Below are 24,278 nucleotides of genomic sequence, written 5' to 3'. Positions count from 1 at the left end.
TAGAACTTTTTTTCTTTTATTAAACAAGCGGCTGTACATGTGCAACAGTAATTTTCAGGCTGCAGTTGGTCCCCAAAGTCTCCAGGTGTACAAGCCTTGCCCTAGTTGCCTGCTCCCAGTCAGAATAAGGAAACAGTGACACAAACATCTCTTCATTTGGAAAGAGTAACACCATGCAGCTGAGTGAAGAGTTTGTCCTGGCACACTATTCTGCTCACATTCCCATCTTGACTTTCAGAGTTAGTCAAGGCCTTAGTGCTCAAATAAAAAATTTGGAGGCATTTGCTGAAAAGCATGCAAATCATGTTTACAGGTTCTTCAATACATAACACTGCCCTAACTAGAACACAGTGCAGCAGAATACCAGCTTACGGAGTTTTGAACAGTAAAATCTTGTCATGAGCATTCAAAACTTAAATGTCTTCACAAAATACTAATCCTATTCCTTGAGTTGATGTTATTAATGCCATTTGAAAAGTTTTCCCAGTTCAATAATATGATGCAAGGCCCTCAAAGATGCACAGCACAGAATACAATAACTAAGACGCTTGCAATACGAAGACCAAAGAGCATGCTACCCAGCTGCACATGCCTATAGCGAAAGAAAACGTTTTGCTGCTTTGTGGTAAAGTTGTAAGATAATTTACATCCAAAAATATAGGCTTACCGAGAACTTTTTCAGCCTAAATTTCGAAAGCCACAAGAAAATGAACTGGACATCACAAAAGAAAACTTGGTAAGTCAAAAGTCACCAAGCACTTTGAGACTGCAATGTTGCCTCATAAGGGCAGTTAGTGTAGAGAGCTATATAACAACCACTTCAATCTTGCTCGAGTATCACAGGATCACGAAGAGACACCATGTGTACCTTCTGCTATCTCCACAGCTGTTCCCAGTACAGCAAACAATGCCAGCGGATGAAGAGCAGGTGGAAGACAAGGAGTCGCTGAAAACATATGCTGAGAAGACAGCCAGCCGCCTTTGCTGGATGTCTCTTGTAAGGCAGTTTAACAGGTATTCAGAGTCTAATTACATCTAAATGCTTCTTTTCCCAGCGTGTATGTTTGCGTCTACGACAAACGCACATGCAGTTGATGAAATATGGCAGAGCGAAAGTACAAGTCTTTACACAAGACATCAACTTGAAAAGAACATCTTATCTCTTTAGGAAATGTTTTAGACGAAGTCAAAGTGAAAGAGAGCAATAATTTTGCCCACAGCAAGTGATAAGCGATTCAGCATTTCTAATCTACATGACAAGTGAGCTCTTTGAATTTCAGGCACTTACGGTTGCATACATACAAGACACTGCAGCATGATAACAGAGTGCCTGAGAAAGACTGAATTCATGAACACTATGGAGATACCTGGTAAGTACAGAAACCTTCAAAATAAAAAGAGCAGCAACTTCTACATGCTACATATTGCAGGGTTGTGGTGGAAAACGTGCTCAGAAGCATATTCGATTCCTACAGAACACAGAAACCTGCGCCTGCATGCTAGCAAGTTCACCCTTTCAAGAACAACCTCTGCACACTGAAATAACTCTAGATGTATGCACACAGTAGTGCTGTTTTGTTCGCTATCTGGAGATGTTTACCACAATCTCCCAGTAAGGTTGACAGCAAATGAACAGCAAGAACCACGGGCAAAATACATAGAATCAGACTGGTGCAAAGGGTTCCCGGGAGTTTACACTTTAGAGGATTGAAGGAAACTGAAATAAAAATTCAATGTTTGCCTCAACAAAAACTTTACATTCATTACTAAAAGCTAGAGAGCATATCAAATGCACCACAAAACCATGGTGCACAATTATGCTTCATTGTTTCGAGAGCGCTGGAAGCTTGGCACTGCTGAACTGCACTGAGATCCACTCCAAATAAAAATGACACTGCAGCACACAAAACCACTCTCGCTCACATTTTAAGTAATTCATCTAGAAACTGTGTGGAATGTCGATCAAGCGCTGAATATTTTCTCAAAAAAGAATACAGAAGTAACAAGCAGACTGCAATTGGTAAGCAGAGAGACAGGCCATTAAACTGCATCAGAGTTAAACAGCAATGGTCAGTCAAAGCACAACCAATCAAAACAGTAGTTTGGATGTCACTGCCAAGTATAGAGAAAAAAAACTTCAACACTGCTTGAAGGCAGTGTTTCCTAAAGAGGTAGAGACACCAAAATTTTTGTAATGTATTTTTGCTTTCGAATTATGTGTAAGAAGCACTGGTAAACATGAATCGCCATGTAAAATTTGCCTAGGCTCGGTATCTAACTTAGAACTGAATTTATCCTTCCATATAGTTTCAGCTTTGGTTTCAGCAGTCGAATGACTGTTGCGATGTTACAAGTGACCGCCAGATCATGTGAGGCATACAAATAATATATTAGCTCATTGTTCACTTGCTGCCATTCCGGCTTCTGCAGCCGTTTAGCATAAGAGTTTGAATGAATTGAAATGGCAAAGCAGTGGCTATAAATGCTGTTTTGTATGCCTTGCCTGATCTCATATTCAATAGTGACACTGAAAAAATAGTCTAGCAACTGAAACTGAAACTAGAGACAAGAAAATTTCAATTATGAATTGTTTACTGAGCACTGATGAATTCCATACAGTGACCCATGTTTACTTATGACATACGTAACATTCCACAGCTAAAACAAACTCCGAAATATTCGGTACCTCCACTTCTTCAAAGGCAATATATTGACAGGAAAAAAAAGCAGCTGCCAAATGTCTATCCAATGTGATTGAAAAGAAAACCTTCTGTATATGTAGACCGAACAAACCTAGGGGTCGCAAAGCTGTGCAGCCAAACATGTAATGGTTGCTTCTGGAGAATTGGACTGGACAACCAAGCAGGGCATACACGGCACACTACAAGATGAGGCAGCAATGCAAAGTTGGCAGCAATACTGCTACTGTGTTCCCCACCCAGCCCAGCCGCTTGAGCAAAACAAAGTACACAGCAGCAGCAGCAGCTAGGCATGCTCACTTCTCCCAGCAGCCTGTCAGAGCATGGACGGCACCATTGAAGCTGTGCCCTTGAAGGTCTGCGGCTGCAGGTGACCCCTGGGAGGCTCAATGTTGGAGTAGGCTGTGCACAGGGGGCCCTGCACTTCCATGCGGTGGAGGTTCTGGCAGCGCTTGCGCAGCTCCTCCAGGCTGAACGGGTACTCGGGACCAGGGCCCCGGCCAAAGTAGTCTGGTTCCTCCGGGTAGAGGTCATCACCTGCACGGGGGGCCCACCATCAGTGTAACCTCTGAAGCCCAAATTCAAATGGCATTAAAATTTTGCCACTACAACCACAGACCAAGCAGAAAGAAAACACTTGTCCACTTAAACTATGTACACCGAAAGTACCTCCTTCAAAACACTCCACCGAACACTTGACATTGATGCGAAGAGTGTCGCTGAAGACAAAGTTGGTGCAGGGGACAAGTTCAGAGTACTAAATGTGTGCCTGAAAAATGCAGCAACCTGCACAAAACTACTCCTGCACCTAAAGGGGAACCCTATGCAGGCCGTGAAGCAACCTCCAGAGTTAAAATGACTACTTAAATTTGAGTGCGAAAATAAACAAGAAAGCATATATCAAAAACATTCCAAGTAGCAGTCTTTGGTCTCAACAACACTGTGCCCTTACCAAAGCAAATGGCCAATTTGGTCAAACATGTGGCATAAAACTGAGAAGCAAGCTACTCTTATGATGCTACCATAAAGTGTCATTTTATGCTGGCAGTTCCATATAGCCTGAGGCAAAGAATAAAATCCACCTGCATATCAGGTCAGAATGAAGCTATTCAGGTACCACTGAGGTTCTTATAACAGACGTATTAGTATTCATAGGCTTGGGTTTATGGGGCTTTAACGTCTCAAAGCTACTAAGGCTATGAGAGACGCCGTAGTGAAGGGTTCCGGAAATTTTGACAACCAGGGGTTCTTGAACGTGCACTGACATCAAACAGTACACGGGCCTCTATAATTTCACCTCCATCGAAATCAGACTGCCGCGGCAGAGATCGCACCCGTGTCTTTCAGGTCAGCCACCGCGGCGGCTTATATTAGTATTCATAGTTAATCAATTCCCTTTACAATTTTTTCAAATGCTGGATGCATGCGTGTGAACAGTTCCAACCAGAAGGCTCTACAGTACCAAACGACAAACATGTGAAGCGATTACTGAACAGGTTGCTTTAACTGGAATGTTTCCCACGCTTTACGGGAAGCATCAAAAACCCAGGAGGCCAACAGGTTTTGTCCTCTCCCCGCACTAGTTGTGACCACGACTGTGCAAACTTGAGAGCGCTTCGAAGATATTGATGAGAGGTTTCGGGGGGAAAAAAACGAGAATTTTGGAAAACACTTCTGGTTTTTTTTCCCCGAGAAACGGAAAGCAGGAAAAGAAAGAAAGGACATGGTCTAGAGGGTGCGTAAATGAGGCATTCAATAACTATTCCACTGAACATTCAAACTGGCATACACAGCTGCTAAGAAAAAAAAATAGACGCCAAAAGTGCACTTGACTTAGAATTATATTTCAGTTCTGAAATAATTCATGGTTGTGCCACTGCACCACGCTTACCTCACAGTTGGTAAGGAAAAACTAAACAAAAGTTGCCCAGTTGTGTACCACATGAGAATGCGGCATCATGCGGTGAAAATTATAAAACTGGACTTTCAAAGCTGCTATTTCCTCCCTAGCACATATCTGTGCATCAATATTAGCTTCCTCATGAAAAAACACTTCTAGCTCTTTTCCATCTCGGCAGCATTACAGCCCTTTTTATTTCTTATTTCTGAAAAAAAAAAAACCCCGCTAAATGCCAAGCACGGTGATGTTAGAGAAGTAAAGTGCGATTAGATCACAATGCTCTTCTGCTTTACAGTGTGTGCAGGCGCCACTTGAGAGTTCTTTACAATCTTTTACAATTTTTTCAACTGCTGCCTGTTATATACTGAACTATTCAGAGCCGTCCATTTAGCGAATGCAATGCAATTGAGGGGAGCTCGAATGCGAGCCTTCTAAACTTGAAAGCTTCAAGCCATTATAGATTATAAGCAACAAACCTGTCTGCACCTCATCAAGACTCTCCTGGATCTCAGGTGCAATTTGCTCAAGGGAGGTTTCTAAAAAGTACACTGATTGGCTTGTCTGTCAGCTACCTTCTTTTTCTTCATGCAGCAGTCAGCTTTTGACAGCATACTGCCGGATCTCAAAACGTCATTTCTCGAGAGACAGTAAGCAGATGGGATCCTTGAAACACAGCCATGTAGAGACTGAACCCCCTACGGTGGACACTTCTTTCACCTTTCAGTGTTGCTCCAAACGCGCCCTCTCTTTGGCTCACCATGGTTGTGAGTGCAGACAAAAGTACCCACCACTCGTACCACACACACCAGCAATTGGCAGTCCTTGAGAAGCCACAGCATATATGTGAAAAAGAATCCACGAAGAAGTTTTTTTGGTGTCAAACATTGGCGCATCTGGATTTAAATTACCTACACAATCTTCTTCTGGGTATCTTCCTAACGTTACAAATATTTCCGGGGAAAAACTTTTTTCTGCATTTTTTTTCCAGCATTCAAAATTTCCGAAAATTTGACAGCGTGGGATGTTCAGATACAGAAATTTGAGCAATGAAAATTCCAAATTCCATATTACTAGCCACCATGTCTGCACAATAACAAAGCCATCGTGAGCTGCGCCAGCTGAGGAGTTCACCACACTCACAGCTAGGTTCCAACGCCTTTGGAAGTCGAAAAAGTCAAGGAGCTAAAAATATTCCTCTCCAGTTGAGACAGCTGCTAGCAACGGTGAGAATTACCTCAATACTCACAAAACGCGCCACTTTTACAACCATGGCCTGAGTTGCTCGGAGCACTCTGCATGCAGCGCAATTAAAGACCTCTACATACAGCGATAACTGACATCTAAATGACCGCTGTAACATTCGGGCCGATGACAAAGCTGCAGTTGAATGAGCGCATCGCGGGCCGCCGCCGGAGTGTCGAAAGTAGCGAGATGCGAAGCCGCGCGCAACGAGTCCATCGGCTTCCCTGCAGGGCCGGCCGACGAGATGAGAAGGTGGGAGTGCGGTGGGGGGTGGAGAGAATGGCACAGGAGATCATCCGCGCGCATACGATTAAAAAAGCAACGAAACAAAGACGGGGGAGCGCATCGGAACAAGGTCAAGGAAACGGGGCCGCCCACCGCGGCGGCGCAGGCTCTCGTACGCCTAGGGAGGAATGCAGCCGATGGTCCCCGGAGAATGTTTTCTTTCTGCCTAGTTTGCGGCGGTCCGCCAGTGCGCAGGTTTGCGGAAGTCTGCTTTGGAAAGCGAGGTCAATCGCCGCGCCTCCGTTTTCATGGCTCCTTTGAAGCGGCGCGCTCGGACGACGCGTTCGGCGCCCCAGGAGTCTCGCGGACTCGAGGGCCGGACTCGGGCGCACGTGCAAACTGACCTGGCAGAAGCGACACGGCGCCGTCGCTGGCCGAGGCAATGACGGGCATCCACTGTTCGCAGCCTTCGGCCCCTCTGCGGCAGGCAAACTGGCTTAGCTCTGCGAAGCTGGTCATGTTCAGCAGCCGCGATGTTTCGTAGACCTGCGGCGGCGCCAAGAACACCGCTCCGGTGGAGTAGTCCTGCAGCATGCCCTCCGGGGTACACCACTGCAATGAAGAGGTGCATGTCACAACCGGCCGCGCGGACTTCCCCAAAGACTGTAGGCTATGCCTATACACACGCACCAGGGAGCAATCATCTGGGCATTTTCGGAGCACGAGCAATTCTCATAGCGATCAGTTCCCCATTAAGTACAACAAAGGTGCAATGGTTGCAAAGCGACGCATACGCACTGCACGAGCATTTCTTTCAAAATCGTTACCACTGCAGTGGTGAAGGCTACGGTGCCGCGATAAAAGCAGTAGTCTACGACGAGGAAGGAGCCGAGCGCGCGAACGTGGGTCTAGTGCCAGCGAACGAAGGCACAGCCTTTTGCCCCCTTCCGCTGCTATGTCTCAATAAACCCCTTGTTGCACTTCATAGACGTGCTGGGTACCTGAACCTAGAACTATGCACTCGCAAGCTGCCAGCGGCTGGGCCGCTACAATATACCAATAAACCATACTGAGCAGGAAGCACTTCGCAAAGTTGCAACTACATCCCCCTGCACCACATTCGTCCTCACTTGCAAATGACTGCAGCACACTCTTCTGCAAGCTTTCATTTCAGTGTTTTATGTTCACAAGAAGAGAAAATAGGCTACTTTTAAACCCTTACCTTCAGAAGCAATTCGAAGGCCAAAATAAGCAACTAGAAAACAAAACACAAGTGCACTCATAGCAAGTGTTTTCCTGAATGCTACTAAAATTTAATCTTTGCAAGTTTCCAGGAGACCAAAGTAAGAGATCTCCTATGTTACACAATGCATACATTTGTGTCATTTCGCTCCAGTGCCAGCCATATGTGTGAGCAGGGCTCTACACAAAGGAGGCACCAACCCACGTAGCACCGAAACATTGCGATAATGTTACATTTTTGTTATGCTCAAATGTTATTTCAATGTCTTTAATGTCCTTTTTTTCTAATGTTTTTGTAATGTTACATATAAATGTTCGAATAACCTTCCCCAAACATTCATGAAACATGTAAACAACATAAATGCAACATTCTCGAAAATGGTGAAGCAGCCCCACACAAGCATGCAGGCCTGCCAGTGGTGACGGCACACAACTTACAACACTTTGCAAGAACCAACAACAAGAGCGACACCTTCTCCACTACACTACAGCACAGCAACTCGTATTCACTCACCTCCAAACGGATGTCATGCCGCCGAGCTAGTATACTCGCTACTGCGGGATGTCCCATGATTGACAGTGGGGAATGGTTAATAACTAAAGTTTTGTGACCAAATAATGGGACTCTTCATGTAATCTATGGCGAGTACTATCTAAGAGATGTGGTTACAAGGTACTGTTAGTTGAAAAACATTTTTACTCTAAGAACAGTGAGAAAATGTCTGGAAATCCGTGCTCGAAATATATTTGCAATGTTGTTTTATAGTTGCACCTGAAACATTATAATAAAATTTAGAAGATTATATTAAAACAACGTTCGTTTAGAATGTGAAAGTAACGTTTCCTATGTAACTTATAACATTATAGTATGTTAATTTTTAATGTTAATGTAAAGTTACTATGCAACATGTAACATTACTCCAACTTACATAACATTTTTATAACACTATTCTAATGTTCGGTGCTACCTGGGAACTTTGGGACATTTCCTACTTCTTCTCATCCACAGACAAATTCATGCTGTGCTCAGCTTTAGGTAGACTCAATGGGCCATGGAAGGTTTACAATTGAGTAGAGGAAACTGAAATCTGGAGTGACAATCCAGCCTCCATCTCCCGTGAAACTTCGTCAGAAGCAGCTTCAAAGTTGCCTTCTGTGTCATACAGGTTGTGACAGGAATTCCTAAGGAAGTCTTTAGCAATAAATATCCCTACCAATAAAACACTTAAGCGTTTCCGAATGGCTCAATAAAATTATTTCCTTCTGTGACAGCTGTAGTAATACTTTCAAAGTAAAACTTGCTGTGGAGCAAGGAGCCTGCCGAGATGAATCTTGGCTATCCACAAGCAAGCTGCATGCAAATGCACAAGATCATAAGATTCTGCATGACAATCCCTGGCCATGAGGTGTAGGTAAGGCTAAAGCCTGTGAGGCTTCAGGCCACACATGCCATTAGTCTTTTCTGTAAAATTACTCCTGGCTCCTCAATGCAAGATGCTAGGCAAGATTCACATTTGTCACATCAAGCAGTCCACGCATGAAATGTAGTGAACGTTACATAGCTGTAGTTTAATTTTTCCAGTCCCAAAGGGAAACTAATCACAAGTAACTAAGCTGCATTGCAATAATACAGTATGTGCTCATAACACTGAGTGATCGGTGCTGCAGAAAATTTCACCCACTGCAGGTAACACTAGACGAAATAGCTTCCACCAGGAAGCACCAGACAATTCCTTACTGCTATGCTCCTGTACCCAGAATGCCAAATACCACTGCACAGTGACACATACTTTGTCTTAGCATGGTTAGAAACCGAAGAATGATCAAGTAATGCTAAAAAAAAAAAAATTGCAATAAAAGCTTCCAGCATGCAGTCATGAATGACAAGCACTGAAATGCTGCAGAAATGCTGCACCTCAGCATTTACTCCTCACGATGACTTTCTTGCTAAACCATGCTTAGTTCAGGAAGTGTAAAACGCAACACCTGAAATCAAATATTGTGACAAGGTTCACCTGTCCATGATCAACACATTGTATATCTAGTGTGCTCACACTGAACAGGAAAAAAAAAAGCAACCTGCTTAAGAAAGCACAATAAAAAGTTCGAACTAACCAGATGTGATTTGTGAAAGTACATTCTGCACAAAGTAGCTGTTTACTTTTGATAAAAATTTTTGAAGATATGCACTGTAGACCCATGCACACCTTTTTTGTTCCCACAGTATGTGAAAACATGGGCCGCATCTGAATCTCTGGATACTCTATAATTAAGCTCCATTATTAATAGTCATATGATAGTCAACAAACTGACAATGTCATCAGAATTGAGTGTTAATGACACTGCGCTCATCCACTACCCAGGTACTTTTGACTGCTTTACTAGCTCCTAGCAACCATTCATGCCTGCCATTGATTTAACATTACAAAGGCTGCACTGACAGGCACCTTAATACCTAGTGGTCAAGCAACAAAAAAAAATGTATAAATAAATTATGCAGCGACACACAGAAAAGGAATAAATGTCAGTCCAAACATGCAAGCTTGTCCTTACGCTAAAAAATACAGCGAAGGTGTAGTCAACCACTTATTTAGACAAAATGTTCAAAGCTCACACATTCACTGGAGCCATGTGAAGTTTGAAATGCTGAGCAAAGATAACACCAAGAAAGACAACTTCAATTTTATTCTGCAACTGTATCTCCTGTAACTTTCTAACCATGATATAGTAAGCTTACCCTTTCCTATACCAGCTGTTTATGCATTCCAAAAAATGCAGTTTGAAACTGGGCTTTTACTTGGACTCTCCAACAATAAAAAATGGCAGCGACTTAGCTCACCTAGGCCAGGACATACATAAGAAAGCTGTTTCGTCTACCGACATCTCAGTAGCGACATGCTGTCGCTATCATTCAGCAGCTTGGCGGCGCCTCTTCGCGAGACGTTCCTCTCGTTCTTCAGGCATCTCGGCCGCCCGCTTAGCCTTTCTCGCCTCGTTTTCATGCTGCCGGCCAGCCTTGTACCATGCGACGACTTCTGGATTGGCAGACTCAATTTCAGGCAGCCTGTACTGCTGCCGTGCAGAGTATGGCCGCTCTCCTTCTACCATGGTAGGTGTCTGAGGAGCGAGCACATCGCTTCTGGCCTGTATCCCAGCTGCGCGAAGCGACTGTGCATGAACAGTACAGTGCAGCGGCTGTGGCACCATGGTTGCCACGATACTGGTTGCCATGGTAACGGCGCATGCTGAGTTGTGGCCTTTGGCAGGCACCGCGAAATGCGCTTCTGCTAGCCTGCTGTAGCTTTTGCTACAAAAAGAAATTGTCAGATATAAAACCCCAAAGTGACACATGGGATATGAGGGATGCCCTATAGTGAAGAGCTCTGAATTGACATAGACCACCCTGAGTTCTTTAAGTGCGCTGATATTGCACAGCATATAGGCTTTTTTCATTTTGTCTCTAACAAAATATGGACACTATGGCCGCGTTTCAATCCTGCGGCCTTGAGATCAGTAGCTGAAGGCTAAAGCCACTGAGGCACCACGATGGGTTCTTCAATATAGACAGCTGGATGTGCATCAGTGAAACAAACTACCTGTTTGTGCAAACAGACTGGAACGAAAGTCTTGTTTCTGCAAGTAAACAGGTTCTGTGACACAGGTTTGCCACCTTTTTTTTATTTTTGTTAAAACTGCTGGATGCAGTGATGCATCAGGCATGAGAGCGTTCGAGCTCACGTCCAACATTTCAATTTATTCCCAAACAGCATGCTTTGGGTAGATAGTGTCAACACAAATTTTTGCCAGCAGATGCACTGTGACGAACACTGCTAGCTGCTTGCCAGCAGCAACTGACTGGGCATGAAGTTTATGTGTAATTTCTATGGTTTGCACATGAATCAAAAAAGAAAAATTTCCAGGTTATACATTTTTTTTTTTCACCTAGAAAACAAACTTAAAAGAAGCACCAACTAAATGGCCACTACAAATGATTCTAAAGATGCCTTTAGCAACAAACAAGGAGGTTAGTGCAGTTGCATGAACTGTACATGGGACATAAAGGCTCAAAATAAATGGAAAAATTGCAGAGAAATAAAATAAAGGCGACAAAGAATGGAAAAAGGATTGAGGAAAAAATGCACTTTTATCCTTAAAAATGAAAGGTTTATAATGAACGGAAGTATTATTACGAGCAAGCACTGGGAGCCTAGCTGTGCAGACATCTGACTTGCTCACGGCACCATTACACTTGGAATAATGCGCACTGGAAAGCACAACAACACAGGCTTCAGCCTACCTCTATCGACTTTTGTTAAATGCATGGAAGAGGCATTGCTAATTGGTTTGCACTGAGTTGTGCTAAATGACCAAGCAAAACATCTTTACGTCTGCTAATGTTTTAGATTCATATGTGGAAACTTATTTCAACATGCCAATTCCTGCAGTTCTTGCGGTGATCTGGGCAATGCATGGAAAACACTCTGGTGCACTATACTTAGCCATACAAAATGGTACTGCAGGCATCCTACTGCAAACTACAATACTAAAACAAATAAGAAGTCCTGATATAGACAACATTCTACCTAGATAAGGGCTAAAAACAATTTCCAATTTTCCTCCTATGATTCATGCTTCTTTTTGAAACGGCAAAGTAAAGGGGCAGACAGGACATAAGCAGGCCCCCTTTGGCTCAGTTTCAAAAATGAACATGAAACAGCTTGCCCAATTATCAGTTTTGATTCACACTCAACTGCATGACAGCCTATTTCAGCACAAGCAAGTTAGCAGAATAAGGAAAAGCAATGAGCTTAAAAAATGGCCAGATCCCCGTCTCTGGCAAGCCATGCTAATGGTTTCAAGTGCCAAACTGCCAAGCGATGCTTACCTTCAATGTGATTACTTCACTTTGATCAAGTACCACTTGCGGCTGCTTGTCCATGCAGCAGATGTAGAACATGGTGTCATAACGACGGTGGCCAACTGAGATGGGTGTCAACCAGTCCCACCATTCGTGCAAGGCCCAGACATTAGGACAGAGACGATTTTCACGACACATACGCAGCAGATTGACAGGATCTTCTCGCAACCGCTGTCGCCATAGTGTTGTGTCTATGCTTTCACTCAACGATTCTGCCACTGCGGTCTCACTATCACTGGGAGCAGCTTGCGTCAGCAGCAGGACCCCAGTCTCCTCAAAGGTCTCACGAATGGCTGAGATGCGGTAAGCCAGGTCGCCCGGTAGATGGTCTTCAGGTTTGAGCTGATTATGGGACAATGTCATGGGCTTCGTAATCATTGGAGGCCGTGGACCCTTGGCTCGGTTGCAGATGTCCCTGAGCAGAGCTTCTTTCGAGGCACCAGCAGCGGCAAACACCTCCCACCAGTCAGGTGAAAAGTCGCATGGCTCACAGTGGCCACCTGGGTACACGTAGGCATTGGCCATGAAGGAGCTCAGACTTGAGCGTTTCACCATCATCACCCGGTAGTCGCAGCGGGACACACGCTCGGTCTGGTTGTTCCACACAGTGGCCATCATGGCTGTTGCCAAGTCTTTGCCCACCACATCTCGAAGTGGGGCACGACTGACTACAATCAGGCTGGCTGCCTCCTTCCATGGAGGCGCTGACATGGCTGCAATGGATGAGACAAGCACAACATTACACTCATTAAGAACTCTGCACTCTGCCCGACAATGAAGAAATAAATATTTAAAAAAACTGAGGTCGACACTTCAGTGTTCCACTCGTCGTGCATCCCTTGACAACACACAACGGACATTATGAACGCGCCCTTTCCTAGGAACACAGGAAGACACTACAATGAAAAAGAAAAACAAAAGCAGGTTTAAGCAAGCGACACTCAAGTAAGCGGCGGTCAAGAACCGCGTACCGCTTTTTATACTTCGCCCGTTTACTGCTTATCAGCTTTTCGCAGGGTACACAATGGCTTCTGTCCAGTGCAGGACGTTTTCCGATGTCATATTATACGCACGTGCGTGGTTAAATAGGTTTCGATTTTGACCGTTCAGCGACTAGAAGCACTATTCAAACACAAGAAGATATGTTCAAGAATTAACCGAACACCTCTGACAACACAAAATCTACTCCGGGTGGCGACTGCAACCAGCTTACACTACACTACGGACAAAGTATGAAATGTACGCTACTCAATACGGCTCAAAACAACAGCACCACTTCTCGCTTTCAGAATGACAGGTGTGTCAAGGTCACTAAAAACCAAGGCCCGCCCCCCCTTTTTTTTTCTCCCTCTCTGCAACAGCCTACCCCGACGTCGGTTTACACGTAGCACATACGTTTAAAGCAACGTTCTTACCTGAACATCCTGCGTAAATGAAAAAAAAAATACAGTCACTGAAAACGGCAGTCACATAGCGCACCTGTTTCTGTCCCAGATTTTTTCAAACCACGCAAGTGGCTCGAATGCCTCGCTTGCATTGAAGCAAGTCTAGTGCTGCATCCAGGTAGAAAGTAAAGCGAACTCTTTGCCTCAGGCGACCCCAAGTTTCCTAAAGCAAAGCGTTCACGGTACACAGGTCTGCCGGCAAACTGGCAGCGGTGCCACACCACCCGAATCGCGGCCGCCGCCATCTTAGCGGAAACCGGAGCAGGGTAATGGTGATGATGATGCCCTCACGCAAGGAAATAAAAAGCAACCCCAGAATGGAGAGGGCACTGATGCGCAACTGCGACTGCGGTAGCCACCCTAGCGGCAGGGCGGACGTCGCGTTTGAGGCCGACAGCAGACGACGCAAACGGGCGCGCAATAAAAATACCGGCGCAGGCAACTGCTAAGTGGCTCTGCGCCGCTCACGTCTTGTTTTCCTTTTGCTCATGCGTTCACCTTTTCCATTCGTTCTTTGAAAAAGTCTAGAGTAGGAGTACTTCAGCATCCATTCAATTTGAAATAATGTTTTTCCTCCTCGTCCTCCTAAATTTTAGCTTCGAGTGGAAAAGGCGCCCAGCATTTCCAAATTCTTAGTTCTTATGTTCAGAGTGGTATTAACTGCAATACTCAGACCAGTGAGTCTGTTCAAGATCATGTTACCAAAGCACACGTTAGGTCTCTTATGGGCGTGCACAACCAACATCTGTTTTTCGTCACGTACTGATTGTTGAAGCTTCTATGCGCACCTTCATAATTAAATGAAATGTGCTGCTTTCCTTTTTTTTTGACGAAACTTGTTATTTTCTGCAGCACCCTTTCAGACTTCTATGACATGGCTACGTGACGGTAAGATGTACCACGGCCGCTTGATGCAAGCTTTGTATCTAGCGGCCGTGGATGTACAGTGTACGGCCCTCCGTCCCGCATTGCCCTTTTTTTTAAATTTTTTGGCACGAGCAAGAAATAGATATATGAATTGAAAGCGCTAGTGCAACGCAATATGTCGAAAGAACTCGTCGCACGCGAGGCTATCGATGCAGCTAGGGTTCATGTGACGGGACGCTTCAAGTGGTGCACTGTGGGCTGCAGCCGAGCCACTCTATCGGAACAGTGTCAAAGCTGCACGCGCTGCAGCCAGCCTGCGTCGGTTCACATGGCAGCGTCGAAAAAGCGCCCAGACGAAAAGCAGGAAACTTCCCCGAGCAGCAGCACATCCCCTCGCGGCAGGTTTTCCTGCTCAAAGTAAGAAGAACGAGTTGAGAGTTCTCTTTTCCTCGAGGGCGACTTACAAAGGCGGTGGCGAGTGGCGCTCCGGTGGCCCAACAAGTGCGCCGCGCGGTTCCGCCAGGAAGACGAGGGCTACGCGGTTCTAAATGCGAACAACACGACGGCTGTTCGCTCGCTCGCTCGGCAAGGCTCGTCAGCGGCGTCCGGGCACGAAGGTTTGTTCGAGAGGAGCAGACTATAGGCATGCTTCCCGCTGCACAATTTAGAGCGGCGAAAAATTAAGGCCATCGTTTGATGTTGGAAGATTTTTTGAAGCTGTTGGCAGGAGCACCGTCCAGTTTTCGACGCCCCTCTCCCAGTTATGCTCCTAATCCCCAGCTCACAAGCTGCGAACCATACCTCAATCGCAATGTCGGAGCAGGCTTCGAGGGCAGAAAGCAAGCCTAGAAGAGCTCTAGGCTCTGCACTAACATCGACTCCCTCCGTGTGGCTCTGCGAAACCAATATGTCGGCATTTAACAGCCACAGCGTAGAAATGCAACCTGGTCACTGCCCGAAGATCGCCTATGAAGCACCACACTTAACGCCGTTGCACCATCAGTCGACCGACAAGTAAAAATTGCGGCTTTCACAATAACGCTAAAGAAAGTATAATAAAAACAACTTCAGGTACTTTTCACAAGTAATCATGGCATGTGTTTTCAGCACCCAGGTAAAGAAAGGAGCGTTAAGACCCCTTTCTTTAGCTGGCTAGCAATATTGTTATCCTGTTTCGCGTAGCCAGTATCGTGCGAGAAGTGGTAATTCCAAGCAGCTGTATTTCAAGCTCATGCGTTTTAGCTAATAACATTAAAACCAAGCGACGTCTTTCGACGGCTTTTATTTCTTTGAAGTGCGCCGGAGTAAGCAAAGCCGTCGTTGTCGTTTAACATGACAACGTTTTTATTTATCTATTTTTTGCCTTTAACATTTGACGCGTCTAAAGAAGAACAGAATCTGGTTAGTTCACATGCTGTTAACACAGATAAACGCGTTATTGCACGCCGAATGCATTTTATGAACTACCGAGCGCAACAGAGACAACGACATGTACGAAACAGAATGATAAAAATAAGGCGCCGACGGTGCAGTTTTAGTACAGTTAACAAGACCATCCAGGCGCGTCATGATTTTTCGTTTGGAAGTCTGACATTTTCAGAGATGCATGCGTGCGCTATCCGTGCCGCAAGCAGGATGCCTACATAATGGATTGAAACGGAGTAGGCAGTAGTCGCTGAAATGTGGTCATCTATGCGCCTTCCGTACAAAAAGATGATAATTTGATTTCCTCTCAACACATAACCACACACTTCGCCTGCTCCCTATTGTCGGAAAATGTATGCTTCCGGTAGAGCAGAAATTACTTCCATTGTCTTCAAACCTGCACTCGCGGCCGGATGACAAAAGAATAGAGCGTTATCACCTATAGCAATCGCAGGTATGTATGGACGGGCTCACTTCTCTTTTTCGATTGTCTGGCCCCGCAAAGTATTGACCGAGCGAAATACGGTCCATGCTTGACGAAAGAAAGGCACAAGAACCTTCATCATGATACGAAAGAAGTAAAGCGACTTCTCATCCGCTGGTGTGACGTATTCAGCTTTCGAGGCCAGTGGAGCATATCAGTCGGGGAGACCGACGTTTCCATGCTATTAATATCTCGTATAACGTGACTATTGTTTTGAACACGTAGCTAGAACAAAAAACTGCCCCCTTGGCGGGCCACCACCGCCATCGTGCGACAACGCTTCGTAAGATAGACCCATGCACACGAAGGTCGAGCTCACTGCCAGTAACGGTCGGGGCGCGATAACTGATCGGTTGGTCGCGAGCTTGCGATCAAGCTTACTGAAATCGTGAATTCGCGTTGCAATGAAGTTCCTTCATTCCAATCATTCCCGCAGTCTAAGTTCTTCATGTACTCGACCGAACTACATGGGCTTTGCACCGGGCTCGAAGTGCGGTGGCCACGAACGCAGCTTAATCCGAAGGGCGAACCGACAAAACTCCCGAGGACTGCGCGAGGTCGAGTTCACCGTATGCTTTTTTGTTCTTTCTCAGACCAAACAAAGCTGCAAAGGCCACGTCATTACGCCAAGTTCATTCTTTCAGCATGTGCTGCCTGGCTTCAAACGTTGTATGAAGCCACCGCATTTCGACGTCGCTCTGGCGTCCTACACGGTGCCGTCATTGTCGGGTAAATCCGGGGAGCACTGTTCAAATACGCAGAGTAAAACAGGAGGAAAGGAGCGCCCAAAGAGAAATGAAAACTACATTAAATTGAAGTAGATGCTGAGGCTATCTGCAATGAAAAAAAGCAGCGGTGGGCGTGGCCAGGCACGTTTGTTGCATGGCCTAGCTCTAGTAGAAAAGAAAAAAAAAAACATTTAGCACCTACATGAAACCACGTGGCTACTGTGTTAACTCGTATGTTTTATATACGAATTCAAACAGAACCAGTACGTCTTTGTTTAGGGATGGATGCAGTTTCCGTCTGGAACCCATATGAACGCCGCATGGAGGGCCATGGGTCGAATGGGCCTCACACCACACCATGTGGGCCGCCTGAGCTCGCGCACATACTGCACCCGTAGACTGACATATCATTCGACAGGGGTGTGCGCTTGTCAGAATGGGAGCAGTGATGTGGCGGCGTACAAAGCGCTCACATCGGAGGATGAACAACACTGGAGAATGACAGAAACGGTAGCCGCAGAGGCTGCTGACATCTTTTTTTTTTCTAACAAAATAAAAATGACTCCACTTTGCTAGCAACGAGCGTCTGTCCGCTTCAGTGTCTGCTTGGTGTACCTACGCGTATAGCTTGTGCATTTAGAGCACGAGTTTAGTCCAAGCTTCACTCACTTTTATCGAATTGCGCTTATTGACAAGTGTTCTTGCCGTACGTATGTGTTCGTTCCAACGATGCTTTGATGCAGATATCGTTTTTTTTTAAAGAAGCACTTGCTACGAATATTTAAGTTAGCAATAGCCGATAGGCACAAGATTAGAAGCAAAGTAGTTTATCGTTCTTGATAATGACGTCTCGCTTCGGGGTACCGCAGGCGACTTCCGTGGACCTACATTTCTCTTTCTGGTGCGTGGCCACACGGCATCTCGATCTTATTCGCCGTCCTGAGCTAAACGCAAGCGGAAAAAGCTTCCGTAGCAGATATAGCAGACAGGAAAACTCCAGATTAGGAGGCTATACTTGGGCCGCGGAAGAGTCGCTATATTGGTTGCCGCTCGCCCGTTAAAATGCTCTATCCCGGCACTCTTCCGCCTCAGCGAGGCCTACTATGCGAGAGCCTAAGCGGATCGCGATGCAGCGGTACTCCAGTCGATCCATGTTCGCGAACGGCACTTCAGTACACGCATTATATCAATGCGATCAGGGCGAAAGTGAGAAAGAGCAATCTCGGACAAAGCGAGCGTCCAGGAACGATTCCCGGGAAAATAGGCAGTCCCAAATGGTTGACATCAGGAGAGAAATATGGTTCGCCCATACCGACCTGCGCCACGCCGTCATCGTGATGCGTTTTTTGTAGCGCTAGGGCGTGGGGTAACAAGTGTTTGTTGAGAACGAAGCAATACATTCCAGAATAAACCACGTTTCGGGAGAGCCTCGTACGTGAGGGCAGTTGGAGCAAGACCTTTTCTTCGGCGTAGGCCCGGTATAGCCGACGCGGAAATTGGAGAGACGCCATTTCGTCTACGTCGAAAGTCGCGGAAGGCATTAGAGATGCCCTGCTCGCGGATCCACAACAAGGCCGACGGTGCGCACGACGGGGGACGCGATTCAGGAAGTGCCCTCGACGACGGGTCTTCTCCTGCCGACACTGCGAGGGGGCCCGGAACGAGAAGGCTCAGTGTGACAGCAGCGCAAATTGTGCCTGAAGCGCGCTGCCTGGCGAAAGGGAGCGTCGTGCGGGAGAAAGGCGACCTGCGTCTGAACGTCTGACAGGCGCTGCACTGGGTCACCGTACCACTGTCGGCCGAGACCTTTGGCCCGCTAGAGTCGCCCCGCCGCCTGCAATGTTTGCGCCCATCAGGGCACCCTCGGTACGCATCGAACCCGCAGACCGGCAGGCAACGTGAAAAATCCACGCGCTGCGGCACGCGGAAACACGCATGTAGGCGCCGGAAACTACGGTTACCTTCGCAAGTCCCCCCCCCCCCCCCCCCCATCCCCCCCTATCTATCTCCTTTCTTGCTTCTTATCGTTCTGAGGAGTTCGGCTTCGACGCGAATGGCCGTTGACAGAAGTGGGACGGTCGAGATAGTGAAGAGATATGAGGCTTGTGTATGCTGAATATAGTAACAAGTAGGCCGATAACAATGAACGCCTCATTTGTCAAAAAACAAAGTAAACAAAAACAAAGCGCGCTTAGACTGCGTGGTACGTGAGCGCCTGTGTTGAGTACTGCGTAAGGACGACAGCCACGCAGTCGTGCAGGCCGTAAGCTAGGAATCGCAGGTGTTTGAGCGCAGTTCGTCCAGCACATATTCGTCGGAGCTTTGAAGATCGAAAGTAAAGTGCCCGCGCAATATAATAGTGTCGAACCTCGTTATAACTAAACCGCTTATAACGAATTAATGGATATAACGAAGCAATGCTTGTTCCCCTTGCAAGCTCGGTCAGCACGGGCTATAACGAAGCTAAGTGATCGCCAGGCTCATTCAACTTTGTTATAACGAGGTTCAGCTGTATTGCTTAAAATAACGCGTCGGCCTTTCCAGGTAGCGATCGACAACTTTCGATATGGGGTCTCGCAGTTCTTAAAAGTGGTTCAAATGCTCTAATACCAATCATCTGCTTAATCAACACGTCTGGGTCCCTCAAAGCGGTCGTGCTGTTGAATCTGCATGCAGTGTTTGGTAGCTCTGGTAGTCTAGGACAGTGCTCTGTCAAGGCCAGTGTGAGGCCAAGGAGCGCCTGACAAGGTGCTCGGGAGCTTGCAGCCACGCCATCGGAGCACATGGGGCGCAGAAGGAATTATGAAGCTGCAGAAGGTACTTGAACGGATGTGCTGCTCCGGGAAAAAGAAGCCCGCACATAGGAAACAAACGTGCTGTAACTGCGTGAGGGCTGCGGGATACATTCGTACGAGAAGATTCCGACATGTTTGCACCTTATTTAATTTATTATTCGTTATTTTCAAATGAATTGCACTTCCCTGAATACGAACGTGTTCCTGAAGTGACCCGAAGTCTTCCAAACCACATGAAGGGGTGACTGCTGTTCTCTCAGTTCAAAGGCGGTTTCTGCTGGCGGTTCATGGGCTGTTCGCATCCCGAGGGCCATGTGAACTTAATATTGACATGTTGACAACTCCTTCATAACTGCCATTACTGATGCCATCCTATCGCTGTGCGCGAAAGGGTTTAGTTGTACCAATGTAAAGTTTCAGTATTTAAAAGGTAAAGAACATCTGTAGCATGAAGCCTTTTAGTGGAGCGAATACGAGTTATCATTATAATGGGTCTTCTTTGAAAAGACCTGCATTACTCCGTACAGAAAAAAAAAAAAGCTGGGCGTGGTAGCTATAGCTACAACACGTGTCGGTTGCAGGGGAAGAAAGCGGTATACTATATAGTTTGAGGATTTGAATTCCACGCGAGCTACAAAGCTGTCGAAAACGTTGTCAGCTGAAAATAGTTCTCCGTGATAATTCACGTCTTTGGATTTTATTCTAGTTTAAGCTTTCATGCTTGCCTCTCACGCGAAGTATTTTGTGACTGCTTCTGTCCGCGATGAAATGCTACGTTAGGGTCTGGTAAGAGGGATAGCTTTTCTTTTGCACTTTTTGGGAAGAAATGAACTCGAACTGTACGTCCAAATCATTTTCGTTGGTCAGCTTAACAGAAAAGTAGCTCTCTCATGCCACTTCGTCACGCCTTCCTTCCCGCCACATCTTTTCCTTCAAGCCATTTTCCCCTTAGTTCGTTCGCTCAACCGTGGCTTTCAGAAAACCACTCGGTACAGATCAGGGCTAGCATTTCGTGAGCAAGCGTGTGCTCTCGCCTGTCGCGATCACGGAATCGGCGGTATTCCTCCAGCGCGTATCCCACAGGTCCACGCAAGAAATCAGCGGTTTCGGGTACGCACAAGACCGTGCATGTATGGCTACGGTGCAGTTCGCGGAGCAGCGCAACCGTGACACAGGGGCACGCACGTGACGCTGTGGGAAACCAAAACCAGTTCGTGATTCCCCGTTGTAGCTTTGTAGCGGGGGCTCGCATTTAACACACCTGTGGTGCACGGGGTGAGATCGGAGAGGAGCTGCCCCGGGGGCCTTTATTGATGTCGACCGCACCGGAGCGCGCGGGTCACGGAAGTGCAGCAGGAATCGGAGTGGGCTGGTGCCAAGGGGTTACCCGCATGGGCGAATGACCCCTTTTTGTTCGGTGCGATTTCCGCTTCACTGTACTCGCCGACAGAGAACAAGGTGTCAAGAAAGCCACCTTCATTCTGCTCGGAGTCCCAATGCGTGATCATAAGCAACGCCGTCTTTCATCGCCGGCCGAGGTATATGGGCGCGTGTATCTACCAGCTTCGGTCCATAATTTTCCGCATGCGGGAGCGCGATTCATAAAAGCTGCCGGCGGCCCGGCTTTTCCCGGAGCGCCTCTAATCAGACGCGTACGCAAGCACCCGCTGCCCTGAAGGTCCGACCGGCGCCTCTGACGTCGGCTCTCACGCACGCGGCGTGAGACACTCGTCGGCAGCCGCTGCGCTGCGGAGTGAATCCGTGGTCACTGACGGGGTGAACGACCCGTGCGGCGTATTGCTGGCCCAATGACACGAATCAAAGCACTCGCGGCTGCTTCGCGCGTGTGCGCGCGCGGCGGCGGCGCCGCTATTGACCCACAGGCTCGGGAGTGATCATCCCTCATCAATGCCACGGAGGTGCCGCACTAACGTGGACTGGCGGGGGATCATGATGTTTCTAGATGCAGTCTGCATCATCAGCAGTCCTTTTCAGGCTGTATAAAACACTCTTGCACTTTGAAAAAGTTTCGGTGTGAAGCTGCGTTGCGTCTATACTTGATGGTACATTTATACATAGCTGCGTGGATACCATCTTCAGCATCCAATCCACAGCCGCGTCAAAGACGGCTCATAGAGCAAATTAATTTACGGTTGCCCGGTTTGCCTGGGATGAGAAGCAAACGATTCGCATGCACGAACTGTCTGAACGGCTCAGCGGATGGATGACGGTTCAACCACTTCCGCGTCGTCGTGGAAACAAGTGAAGCATCGCCAGTAAGAGACCCGACAGGTGCAGCTGAGCAGCGCGCTGGTGGACGAGGAAACAACGGTTATACCTTAAGGGTTCTCGTCATCAGTGCCCTTAAGCTATAGCCGTCATAGTGCATCTGTGCCAGCGAGCAGTCACGTAGTTCACCGCTCATAGTCTATCCCCGTCAACCGCGCGCCGTGAGGACGACCCTGCCGCCGTGTGCGCTGCTGCCACCCTAGACGGCGGCCGGCGAGCTTACCTGCGGTTCTCCGGTTCCCTTTGCGCGTCAGGGTGGCGGTGGTGGGCACAGCGGCGTGCTGATCGAGTCGAAGTGGCTGTCAGCGCAGTCGCGCCTCGAGCATACCGTCGGGCGAGGCGCGGTGGTTTGGCAGCGCGAACACGTTCGCCGGGGCTAGGAAGGGGGCGCGACACCGGTGACCGAGGCACGAGCGCGAAACTGTCTGCGCGGGCCAACTGCGGCCGTCGCCGCGCTCGACCATGAGTGGCGGCGGGGTGAGGGAAATCTAGGTTGGCGAGAGGACCCGTCAGACAGGATGCCGTGGGGGCCGCGGTGACGTTTTTCCCCTGCGTGGCTCGCGCTCCGCTTACCGTTCCTCCGGGACCGGGGCTCTCCGGGACTCGCGTTCGGCGGCTTGACCCCGATGGCACTGTCCGAGTAATATGCGGGCAAGCCCAATCAAAGCCCTGAAGACATCTTTGCGGGTTTCGCACCAGCCGTCCCGCGATGCGCGTCGTCCCCGTCGGGCTCGGAGGAGCGTCACGAGCGACTGAAGAGCGGCCGCGGAGCGGAAGAAATCGCGTCTTTCATGTTGTTTCCATGCACCGTTACGTACAGCCTAACATGCTGTGTACCGAAACCGGACTAGCTCCGGCGCAACTGAGAGCGCTGCGGACGACTGACGGTATTGCCGCTGTTTGTGGAAGCATCGAGGCTCACAGCAGCAGCTGTGCCTAAAAATAGTACACAGTCTCCAATGTGTACACCGACGGCCCTCTTATTACTGGCAAAAAGACATGCCCGAGAAGAGGGAAGTGGCGTAGCGCGTCTAGCCTATTTTGGAAAAACATATCGCAGATGGGCAGCGGAAAGGCAATAAGAGTTCTTCCAAAGGCTGCACACTTCACTGCAAACTATTTGGAAACAACAACATGTACCGAAATTTGTTGCGCTAATCCACGAGAAGTGCTAAGGTTTAGGTAATGCTTCGACGCTCATGTACCATCATCAAAGACGAAGTATCCGAGTCCACACGCCCATGTGCAAAAAGCGCATCACGTACATACTGTCATATTTTAACACCATCACCGTTACCAACACAGTTGTGGCAACCACGTCTTTCTAACCGCGTCACTCAATACGTTGATGAGTTCATTGTCCCCCAGGACTTCGCTTTGAATGCCTCCGTCTGACCAAACAATGTGATCGTCACGTAACGAATACTGACTCCTTGACTTCCGTCAGCATCTCCAGCCTAGAAAGAACACATAAATAATGCTCTCCTTTTTAAAGGCGGGTTCTCGGGCATCTTTCCGAGGGGCGTACGTACATGCACAACGCATATTTAATTTTTTTTTCGGGGCCAATGAGATTTCCTCAAGGAAAATTTCCTGGCCGGGTGGGGAAGGAATGAGAGAAAGTTAAATCCACCCTTGTGGTTCTTCGGCACATCCGATGAGATGCACACAGGAACACATTACTATTCCCATGTTTACAACTAATACACACTTATTATTAATATGCACACACTATACTTGCTCGCAACAATGGAAGCAACTACTATGAACCCATTTCTGCGCATTTCCAGTCTTTACCTAGACAGCAAAAACGTCTACGTAGTCATCGCAATGACTGCCTCTACTACGAGTCAGCCGTCCTTCGCTACACTCTTCGACAAACGTAAAGAGCCCACAAATTGAAGCGCGTGGTCGAAGCTGACGTCGGGCGGCGTTATGAAACATCCGCGGAACCTTTGACGTTCTACTCAATCTGGACAGCTGCCATTCGCAATGCGAAATCACAAAGGCCGTACCTTA

The 24,278-nt window shown here is 47.4% G+C and overlaps 1 protein-coding gene across 3 annotated transcripts; it reads right to left on the bottom strand.

The window, feature by feature from the left end:
• Nucleotides 1-22,701, bottom strand: LOC149352127 (acyl-coenzyme A diphosphatase NUDT19-like). Of its 3 annotated transcripts, none has more exons than XM_089581292.1 (4): nucleotides 22,483-22,701; nucleotides 12,194-12,939; nucleotides 6,471-6,678; nucleotides 1-3,236 (listed from the first exon to the last, which is right to left on the bottom strand). In XM_089581292.1, exons 2-4 carry the CDS (start codon nucleotides 12,935-12,937, stop codon nucleotides 3,016-3,018), a joined length of 1,173 nt encoding a protein of 390 aa, XP_089437418.1. In that variant the 5' UTR covers nucleotides 12,938-12,939; nucleotides 22,483-22,701; the 3' UTR covers nucleotides 1-3,015. The 3 variants fall into 3 exon arrangements, with proteins under 3 accessions (XP_089437418.1, XP_089437416.1, XP_089437417.1); XM_089581290.1 differs by lacking the exon at nucleotides 22,483-22,701 and adding an exon at nucleotides 13,706-13,950; XM_089581291.1 differs by lacking the exon at nucleotides 22,483-22,701 and adding an exon at nucleotides 13,642-13,840.
• Nucleotides 22,702-24,278: the final 1,577 nt, after the last annotated feature.

The sequence above is a fragment of the Amblyomma mixtum genome, chromosome 3 (assembly GCF_055824585.1).
Source record: "Amblyomma mixtum isolate Tamu chromosome 3, ASM5582458v1, whole genome shotgun sequence".
In the NCBI taxonomy this organism is placed as follows: Eukaryota; Metazoa; Arthropoda; class Arachnida; order Ixodida; family Ixodidae; genus Amblyomma; species Amblyomma mixtum.
Note: the sequence above shows the minus strand (reverse complement) of the source record. Positions and strands in the feature narration are given on the sequence as shown.

Coding starts and splice junctions, on each gene's coding strand:
- LOC149352127 (XM_089581290.1), bottom strand. CDS start 13,916: ATGGCGGCGGCCGCGATTCGGGTGGTGTGGCACCGCTGCCAGTTTGCC. Junction 12,940..13,705: donor AAAATCTGGGACAGAAACAG/GTGCGCTATGTG, acceptor CATCCATTGCAG/CCATGTCAGCGCCTCCATGG. Junction 3,237..6,470: donor CGCCGTGTCGCTTCTGCCAG/GTCAGTTTGCAC, acceptor CCCCCCGTGCAG/GTGATGACCTCTACCCGGAG.